A 10,641-nucleotide genomic window follows, 5' to 3' on the forward strand; every position below is an offset into this window, starting at 1 on the left:
AGTGTTCCCAGCTCAGCCACAGCATCCCCAGAGCGGACATTCTGGCACTTTCTGCCAGCACTAACATTTGAGTGGGGGGAAAAATGGTGTTTCTTGCTTTGTGGAGGATGGTGATTGGCCAATTTTGCTTGACTTACCGGTCCCAAATGTCTGTTGTTGTGGCAGCTGGGAAGAGAAAACAGTTGCAATGTCAAAATGCTTTTGTCGTTTAGCAGTGTCAATGTTGAAATGGACCCAGTGAGCCAAGGTAGACTAGCCAAAGATGTCTGGGATGCTAAAAGCCTTCATTTACCAGACAGCCAATGAGCCCAGATGGAAAATGTGTACTTGGGAGGAGAATGGAGGAAAGCTCTTTACTGGAAAGAGGCCAGCGTTTATAGCATAGCTTTCTGGCCTATCTCTACCTATCATTCCCAACTAAACTCTACAATAAAGGTGGACTGGGTGCAAAGGCGCAGGCTGACACCTCTGTTGCTAGAGACTCATTTGTAGGACTTGGGCAACAGTGTTTGTAAAGCCAGGCGTAGAAAATCTTGGATTCCCTGTGGTCGTGGAAAATGTCCTTTTGATAATCTGCAAAATCCCACTTGGCTTCTTGTGTCTGTGAAGATGGTGATTACAATGCAAGAGGGTCCCAGAGCGGTTAGGAGCAGACGGGGGAGAATGAGATATAGTTAGGAGCAGACGGGGGAGAATGAGATGAATATAAGGGAGAGAGGGCAGGGTAATGAAGAGAAAGGTGAGTAGAGCCAAATTAGGGATGGAGGGGAAGAAGGGCAGGGAGATGAAGAGATGGAAGGAGAGCGAAGGAAAGGACAAGGTGAGAGTGGGGGATGGAGCTGGTGATAAAGTCCACCTGTGATAAAGTTTGGACAGTGCCCCTGCTGCTTATTATTATTAATATTATGGTACTGTCTACTGGGCCCAACCAAAACTGGGGTCCCATTGTGCAAGGTGCTGTACGTAGTCCCTGTGCTGAAGAGCTCGCAAACTAAATAGATGAGACAAATGAAGCAGTATTCTTCCCATTTTACAGATAGGGAGCTGGAGGTACAGAGAGATTAATTGACTTGCCCATGATCACTGAGGAAATCTTTGGCAGAGATGAGAATTGAACGCCAATATCCTGAATTCCAGTCTAGTACCTTAACTGTAAAACCAACCCTTTCTTTATTCTTGCCATGCTCCTGCTATCGTTGACGGACATGGTATTTGTGAGCAACCAAACATGCAGATGCAGTGTCTCAGTAATTGAGGTGCTCTGTAGCAAGCTCTCGTGTTCTTCCCGAGACCCCCTGAACTCCAGGGCACTTGGTTACCATGTATGTGTGTTAAGAAGTCAGGTTATTGTATGATATACTGTGAAAGCAAAGTGTTCTCTGGTGCTTGCTGGTTAATCAGGCACCAAGAAAAGGTATCCCGAACAATTTAACTACTGAGTCTTTTTTTTCTTCCTGGCACTGGACACAGTTTGGATTTCTGGCCTTATACACCTGCCATTTTTAATTCGAGCCACAGACTACTTCAGAATTGTTCCATCTTTCCTTCAAAGTTTAGCAGTGTCACTTCTTTCTCCTCACTAATCACAGACCATCCTCTGCTCTTTTTTTTTTTTTTTTTGCATGTGTTTATTCTTTCCACAGGTGTATGAACTGGATGGGACCCAATACAATGAATCCTGGTCTGTGGCAACGTATCAGGAGGTGACGAGGCAGTTTGTTAAGGATCACCCTGATTTTATTGGAGCAAAAATTATATTTACAACACACAGGTAGAGGCTGCTTACATGGGGCGAGTTTGGAAGTGTTCTATGTGTAAATGGTCATGTTGTCGTGCAGACAGGATCAATTGAGTGGCACAAGTGGTTACAACAGAGAGACCCTGGAAGTGATCCAGATTGCATTGCTTCCAGTGTAGTGAGGCCTAGAGCATTAACTCCTGAAGTGCTTTCCAGCATATGAACATCTGCAGGTGGAAATGACTGAGGGTGAATGTGTGCACTTGTTCATAGAAGCGAGAATGTGTACATGTAAGATGATTGGGGTTTGTTAGCAATGATGGTGTGTATGGAAAAGTGATTACTCTTGAGCTGAAAAGAGCGGCAATGAGTGAGCAGGAGGCTGTTTCTGTGTGTGTGCACATGAGAAGTGAGTGTGTTTTCTCAAAGCCTTATGTGTTCTCTCCCTGAATCTTGATGCATCATCTATTTCTGTGGAAGCAGGAGCAACAGCAGAACAGCTGGGGGGTTGGTACTGTATATTTCAAAGCTCATTCAGGAACCCTGCAAATGCTGCCTTCCCAGAAACCTTTATACACATTTGAATCCAACAGACTCCTATGGCCTGTAGTGGGTTAATTTTAAAACACAATTAAAATGCAAAAACTCCTGCAAAATAATACACAGAGCATGTTTAAAATATTACCGATACAGTTGTTCTGGTTCTGCCCCGTCATTGGCATATTGATACAGGGGAGATTGGCCAGTTAGTCCCAAACAGTGTGCATGATGCTGGTTAACTCTAGTCATTTGGGCTTTTCTTAAGCATTTATGCGTTTTTTTTTTATATTGGATATTCCCTTAAGGCTCCTGATCATAATACAGACAGAACCTGAGAAACTGGTTCCATGGAAATGAGCATCAGCACCTTTCTCTGTCTCTTGGTTTTCAGAAAGCAGAATGTTACCGAGATTAAAAAAGCCGTCTATAAGGCCATGGACCTCCGAGCCACGTTTCCGAACACTCTGGCGGGATTTGACCTGGTATCTTTGTATTATTTCTTACTTGGTTTTGTATTTAATATTACAAAGGGCTGAGTTGTGATTATTGGTACAAAGAGATTTCAGAAGGGAAAAACAGCAAAGCAAGCTGTTGAAATGCTGCCCCATTGTCTTTCGTCCTGCAGGATCCCAAATAACTTTGTTTGCATAGGCATCAGCCACTACAGTGCAGCCACCTCTGGGGAGAAGTAGCTATAGAATGCCTCACAGCCATACTTTATAACTGCATTTGGGAAGTGAAGTAAAAAATAATTTATTTCATTTAAACTGCAGATGAAATTGAGGTGGGCAGGATGTAATTTGTGGAGTTGGAATTTGGCCAGGAAACTGCCAAATCTTGTAGAAAATGCAGTGGGATTTTCAGTGACCACAAGTGGTCCTGATCTCTGTTCTAATCAGCACTTCAGCACAGTGTCTCCTGAGACTCTGCAGGTATGTTACTAAGTCTTTACTCAGAGGAAAGAATGCCACCTACTTAGTCATGAGCAGCTGTTTCTACAGCACAAGACTTATGCTGGCCATTACAATTCAGGACTGAGACAGAGGAAGAGTGCCTAATGAAACTACCGCAGGAAAATGGGATATAAGTTATCTTTCTTCTTGACACCAAACCCAGCGTCTAAAACCTGACTGTCTGTCAAGGGGAAAAGCAAGGGAGCAGCAACCAGTATCCCAGACTTTCTGCAAAGTCATTCTCAGGCTGCTTTTGTGTTAGTTGCTATCTCAAGAATAAGAGCTTTGGTGGGGATTGGGAATGTGTATGTGGGCGTGAGTGCGGAAATGTAGGGAATTCTGTTATTGGTGGAGATGCAATGGCAGCGACATGCACTAGCATCCTTACCAGCTGTACTATTCTCTTCTTAAAAACATGTGTATGACCTATCTTTTACATAGAGGGCCTGTTCCTGGCTGTTGCAAACCAGGATAACTCTGTAGAAGTCAATGGAACTATGCTAGTTTTCACCCCTGGAGGAGCTGTTTAACAAAAAATAGGAATACAGTACTGGAATTTCAGATGGCAACGTAGGGCAGTTTCAAGCCAAAAGACTAATGATCACCAGGAGCATGTTCAGAAACATCTTTATTCTTCTCCCCAGGTTGGGTTTGAGGATGAAGGACACTCTCTGTGGAACTTGAAGGATGCCCTGACCATTCCATACTCCCTAGGAGTCACTTTGCCTTACTTTTTCCATGCTGGTGAGACTAGTAAGCATGAGAACACAGGCCATGTGGGGGAGTGGATACTTGGATACTGAGGAGGAGAGCTGGTGGTTGTATCATGGGAAGTGGTTTGGTATAGTCTGTTTCCCATCATTCTTCTACATCAGCAGAAGATCAGCTCACTGCCATAGCATACTGGATGGTTCCTCCCATTTTCAGGTTCTACATCCCCTACCTGCTCCCTACTCTCTCCCATTGTCTTCATGTCCCTCACCATCACCACCATCTCTGTCTGTGTCTGATACTCATTGTCACCTTCACCTGTCTTCTGCATTGAACACTCTCATTTCCTCATCGTGGGCTGTTCCTGGGCCTGTTCTTCTGGAGTCAGGTAGCAGGAGGTGTCACTGGTATTGCATAGCTATCCCCTTACCAGAGCAGTGTGTTCAGTTGTCTCCTCTCCCACACTCACCAGCACCAGAGAGGTAATTTTTGAGGCCATCACCAGCCAGAGTCATGTTTTTAAGCCCATTTGCTAATGAATGTCACTGAGTCAGCTACATATCTTAGCTTAAATATGTTTGTTCAAATAATTAAATATACCCTTTGTCCTTTATTGCTGGAATAACATGTTTACATGCAATATATTATTCACCCACCAGATGACGTGCGGTGCTATAGAGAGTTCTAAGCTGGGTGTAGTCCCTGGTAGACAAAGGAGACAAGCCATGAGGAAGCCTATTAGTTTGTATTTGAGGCATTTATTTAAAAAATAAAATAAATTAATTTCCTGTTTGAGAAGATCTGTTTCCAAAAACATGGAAGTGATTTGGAACCATCTTTCTCTCCTCAGACTGGCAGGGCACCTCTGTAGACAACAATGTGCTCGATGCTTTGCTGTTCAATACCAGTCGGATTGGCCATGGATTCGCTCTCATTAAACATTTAGTAGCCAAGAATTTGTCCCTTAAGATGGATGTTCCTATAGAACTCTGCCCAATCTCCAACCAGGTAGGACCTACCTGAGTGACCTTAGGTCTCAAGTCAGGAGCTGGGACCAGAAATTTAGAATTTGATAAATGACCTGCAGCAGGGTGTTGCTCAACATATATTGGCCTTTGTGTAGATACCGGTTAAGGGTGGGGGGCAGGATGTATCTGTGTTATCCTTTACCGCTCTCCAGGTGCTCTCTGTCCTGCTCCATGACTGCCTCTCATGTCTCATTGGCCATAGAAGGTCATTCTGAGAGGGAGATATATTATGTAGAGGATATTTGCATTTTTGGAAGGTGGGTGAGAAACAGATGCATTTTTCTATGTGGGAGGTTCTAAAGAACGATTTGTGGAGAGGGGGACAGAGGACTACTCTGGAGACTGAGTCCCTGTCCTTTAACTCAACCATTATGGAGACATTCTTTGCTTGGTTTAATTGCCACACTTATTGGAAATTACATATGGTCTCTTCTTTCTCTTTCACCTATTCCCTTGTTATGGTCTCTTTGCTGTTTTTTTTTCCCCTTCAGAGCATAACATTAGGAATATGTATACAAACTATTATAATGATTATTTACTTGTATCGTGGTAGTGCCTAGAGGCCTGTAACAAGAAGCTGGTCCTTTGGGTATGTGTGCAGTCCAGCATGCCTGTTACAGGGAGGTAGCTCCTTTAAGACAAGAGTTTTGGGACTTTTAGATGAAGCACATGTCTAAGGGATCATGTGACCTGGGATCATGTGTCTGTCTATGAGAATATATAAAGCAAAATTCCTGGTTCACTCTGTGAAGCCTTCTCTAGATTAGGATTTGTAAGGTGTTAACAAACACCTAGTGTAGTGTAGTCTAGTGTAGACAATGCAATGCACATTTAACACGTGCCAAACGGAGTTAAAGCCTTGACCAGTTTAACACATGTTAAAGGCACACTGCTTTGTTTACACTAGGCTGTTAACATGTGTTAGCTAATACCTTACAAATTCTACTCTACGGAAGGCTACGGAGACTGGGGCGAGGAGAAGATAGCTCTCCATTGTGGAGGCTGGAGGCCTGAGACTAGAGACAAGGAGGGGCTTAGCCTGAAGAGGCCTGAAACAAGTGACTGTGAAGCCTCGAGGGAAGGACCAGAAAGGAGTTGGAAAGCCTGGGTAACAAGGGTGCAGGGTGAGTTCTTTCTGTGTAGGGTAGATATTTTTTGTTTCATAGTATTAATTAACCAGACCCCACATCCGTTGTGTGGTGTGCAAGTACCCCAGAGGCGCAGTAGTAGGGAAAACTAAGATAGGAGGGTCTGGGGAAGGAAACGCTGTTACAGGCTCCAGTCCCAGTGTGCTAGGTGCTGTACAAACATATGATAGAAAGATAATCTCTGCCCCAAAGAGCTTCCAAACAAAGTATAAATATATACTGCAAATAGCTGTAAGAATAACCTATCCTTGCTTCTTCCTCTTCCTCCCCCTCATCCCAAGGTCCTGCTGTTAGTATTGGATTTGAGGAACCATCCTGCTGCTGAGCTGATGGCAGAGGGACACCCCATGGTGGTTAGTCCAGACGATCCATCTGTCTTTGGATCAAAGGGTGTGTCGTATGACTTCTATGAGGTGTTCATGGGCATCGGCGGGATGCACGCTGACCTGAGAACCTTAAAACAACTGGCACTAAACTCTCTAAAGTAAGCACACACTCTCGCACTAGGAGTGACACTTGGGGAGATATATGCCTGCTCTGCAGATAGCCACCTTATTCTGTTTTCAGCCCCAGAGTCTCCTCTGTCACTCGGGCTGGGGTTCTGCTGACCCAAAGTCCTCCCCATGTCTCTCATAGTGCAGGATTTGAGGGGCTTGTGCTATCCCAGAGTCTACGCTGTCCATTGTCAATACAGCATCTCTTGGTGTGTGTCTCTTTCCTCCCCTCCCCACCTCCATCCAGTGCCAATTTACCTATGGAGCCTGGCCTCGGGCAGGAAAAAGAGAGGTGATTTTTTTCAAATCACTTTTCATATGTTTGAATTTTACTTAGTTGTATGTTTTGCAGAGACCCATTATGCATCCTCTGATGGCTTGGCCATTGTGCCCAAAGCATTCTGGCCTGCACCTGAAGCTTTGTCTATTTTCCCAAAGCTGATGCCCAGGCCTATATCAATCTTAGGCATCCTTCAGGGGTTTGGAGGACAAATCTGTTACTTCCCGCCATTAGGAACAGGTGACAGACACAACATTTTTAATCTTTATCTGAGGCAACACAAAGGGTTAATCTTTCCCAGCTTCCTGCCTTTTCATTTTGGACTCAGATCCTGAAATGGTTTCCCCTCCCCAGCCATCCCAATCCCGTGTCTGATCCTTGCTCTCTTTCATCCCACAGATACAGCTCCTTGCTGCCAGAGGAGAAAGCCCAGGCCAAACAGGTCTGGCAGAAAAAATGGGACCAGTTTATAGCTGACCTCTCCAATGCTTTTCCAAGGGAGCAGTAGTGGGGAGGAGGCTCCTCTCTGAGAGACTGTCTGTTCGGCGGAAGGAATCGGGACTACTGCTAATACAGAGAAAATTCTTTTTCTATGTCACTTGAACAAACAGCGCTCAAGCTGTGGCCTGGAGCCAGGTGATTTTGGCCAATTATGGTTAATAGCAATCACCCACACCTCTATACATTAAAGTCTTTGAGTGCAGGTGAAGCAGAGCAGTGAGCCTTTAAAACAGAAGCAAAAAGTGCTGCAAATGACCAAAGTAACTAAAGTCAAAATACCATTAAAATCCTGATGTGCTTACTCACTTTTTAACTATTGTGAATGGGAGTTTTCCCTGAACAAGGACTTCATGATTTTGCCTCACATCATTATAAAATAAATATCTCTTCAGGAAACGGCTAGTACAAACATCCCACCATCTGAGCCCATTGACTTTCAGGAGGGCAAGGATTGAAAGCAATTCTTGTCTGAGATCTGTGACTGGTTATGTTTGACCCTGGGCCCGGTGCCAAAATTGTACTGCGAGACTGAGGAACCAGGTCTAAGCTTCTGACATCTCAAGATGTAAGGGCTAGAAACAAGCCGACGGACCTGTACAAATGCTTTTAAGTCTTGTATACTTTGTAAAGCAGTGATCAAGAAAGAATGCAAGCGCTGATTGCTGAAAGGATATGCACTTCACTCTGGAACCCACCGTTGTAGGGATTCCAATACACTTTTCAACTGGAAAAGAACCCCTGATTTCAAGAGGTATCTCTCAGATCCATATTAAATAAAGCACCGATCCTGCACTGGAATCTACTAGTGCAGGCCTCTGCACCCATGTGAAGTCCTCTTGATTTCAATGGAATTCAACATGTACTGGCAGATCCCACTGCAGGATCTGGGCCCAGTCCCTGAGTCCATAGCAATCAGATCTCCGATGTATCAAAGAATTAGTCCCTCGATGTGGCTTCAGTACAGTGCCAGTGTCATTCCCAGCTACTAGCTCTGCAGAAGAAAGACAAAGCAGCAACAGCACAATTGAAATAGTAACTAGATGGAGTCCTTTGAAATAACCGTGACAAAACTGCAGACAGAATTTCAGATGGCAACGTAGGGCAGTTTCAAGCCAAAAGACTAATGATCACCAGAAGCATGTTCAGAAACATCTTTATTCTTCTCCCCAGGTTGGGTTTGAGGATGAAGGACACTCTCTGTGGAATTGTCTGTCTGTTCTTCTGCGGAGAGACGGACAGGGTAGCAGTTATGCTGTAAGAAGCTTGGGCCAGGTATGAAAAATCATCAGTATCATACCTAGAAACTACTCATTTAAAACCCCAGATATGTAAGTAGATCAGAAAATGTCTATGAAGATGCGATTAGGTTTATTCCTTTTATTTCATCATGGCTTGTGGGTTCCTCTGTGCTAACCCCAGATGCTTTTGTTTAGCTTGTAACCTTTAAGCTGGACCTCAAGAAAGCTATTCTTGATGCTTAATCCTTGTAGTTGCTCTTTTAAAATCTAGCAATAGCCTGAGTTCCCACATGTATTTTCTTTCTTTCTTTTATTAATAAAGTTTACCTTTTTAAGAACAGAATTGGATTTTTGTGTTTTAAGAAGTCTGTGCACATGTTGTTTAATTAGCTGGTGGCAACAGCTGATTTCCTTTTTTTCTTTCTTTCTCAGTTCTTCCCTGGGGGCGAAGGGCGGAGTGAAAGGGCTTGAGGGTACCCCACAGGAAGGAATTCCCAAGTGCGCCTTCCTGGGCTCTCAGAGGGGTTCTGCACTTGGGTGGTGGCAGCATCTACCAATCCAAGGTCAGAGAAAAGCTGTAACCTTGGAAGTTTAATACAAGCCTGGAGTGGCCAGTATTAATTTTTAGAATCCTTGCGGCCCCCCACCTTCTGCACTCCAAGTGCCAAAGTGGGAAATTAGCCTTGACATGGGGTGAAGATGATAATATTTCTATATAACTGTGAAAAGAGCAACGAGCTGTTTAACAGGCTCACCAGTATCCCCTCCATTTCCACCTCGGCAAAAAGCCTTTAGTAACAGCAATGGTGGCACACACACTCCATGCTTATCTTCTCCTGCAGGCTTGAATCTTTGATGGCCTTTCGGCCAGCAACATTGCTCTAGCCATCACCTGCAAGCATTCTCTGCAATGTCTGCTCTACTGTTGCCAGCTCTGGCAATCAATGTGCTCCCACCTTCCTATGAAGGATCCAGTCAAATGTCTGGCATGAATCATGTTGTAAGTGTTCAGGGACTCTTATTTTTTGACAGTCAGTGTGGTGTAAGGCTCCCAGTGCCTGGAACCTTTCAGCGGATGGTACTCTTCATAACTATAGGAAGGTTTATACTGTGCAGATCTGATGGGATTTGAAATTATCCAGATGGTTAACTCAAATAAATGGAGTGTTGCCCTAAATGGCTCATCTTTGGACCAGTGACCAGTCCAGCGATTGCCCTGCCAACTGAGGTATCCCAGTTTGGGTTAGGTCTGGTTGTAGACACTTCCCCATCACCATCCCAATCAGATTTTGTTTTTAACGTAGTAAGTCTGAATTGAATGGAGGGCCCTAACTTCTCTGTATGTGAATTTCCACTATGTTCCTCCTTGCATCTCTCTTTGAACAGGAGCTATACTCCATGTCAAGATCAGGTCTTTCAGAGACCTTTATAGCATGAATTTCACCTCAAGAAGGTCCTACAGCCAGTTCTCTTGAGTGACAGAGGGAAGGGGGAATGGCCTGGACTGCCTCCCTGCTGGGGAACAGTCCTCTCCTTTAGTTTGCCTTATATTAGAGATGGGCCACAAAGTCTGGCTCTGGATCCAAACCTCCCCAACTCCAGGTGTGTTAACATCCAGGGATTTGGGTTGACTCCATATAAAGAAAGGGTCAGGCATATTCAGGTTAGGATTCAAATGTCCTCAGAGTTTGGCAGCAGTTTGGACGTGGGGTTTGCTTTAGAGTGACCCATCATTTATTATTGGTTATGGTGCCTAAAGAATCCTGACCCCCCCCATTATACTCAGGGCTCTACAGACATATAATAAACTTAATGAGTTTTTAAATCTGTTTCCATGGGTCTGTTTCTGTCTCTCACTCTTTAAAAAAAATCTTTTGACTTCAGACTTAATCCTGAGAGGTACAATAGGAGTTGAAGGTGCATGATGCTTTTCAAAATCATGCCCCTAAATCTCAATTTTGTTCAACGTGTGTGCCAAATCTCAGTACAGAGCTTGTCTCATGCACACCT

General features: G+C 44.2%; 1 protein-coding gene across 1 annotated transcript in view; it reads left to right on the top strand.

Annotated features, from left to right (window-relative positions):
* ADA2 (adenosine deaminase 2) overlaps positions 1 to 8,964 on the top strand; it is a 32,560-nt gene extending 23,596 nt beyond the window's left edge. The window contains exons 6-11 of the mRNA XM_074938803.1: positions 1,644 to 1,771; positions 2,670 to 2,760; positions 3,876 to 3,984; positions 4,793 to 4,950; positions 6,400 to 6,602; positions 7,292 to 8,964. Of these exons, the coding sequence (XP_074794904.1) occupies positions 1,644 to 1,771; positions 2,670 to 2,760; positions 3,876 to 3,984; positions 4,793 to 4,950; positions 6,400 to 6,602; positions 7,292 to 7,400 (798 nt within the window). The 3' untranslated portion in view covers positions 7,401 to 8,964. The remainder of the gene's footprint in view (positions 1 to 1,643; positions 1,772 to 2,669; positions 2,761 to 3,875; positions 3,985 to 4,792; positions 4,951 to 6,399; positions 6,603 to 7,291) is intronic.
* The last annotated feature ends 1,677 nt before the right edge of the window (positions 8,965 to 10,641 follow it).

The sequence above is a fragment of the Natator depressus genome, chromosome 1 (assembly GCF_965152275.1).
Source record: "Natator depressus isolate rNatDep1 chromosome 1, rNatDep2.hap1, whole genome shotgun sequence".
Taxonomy (NCBI): domain Eukaryota; kingdom Metazoa; phylum Chordata; order Testudines; family Cheloniidae; genus Natator; species Natator depressus.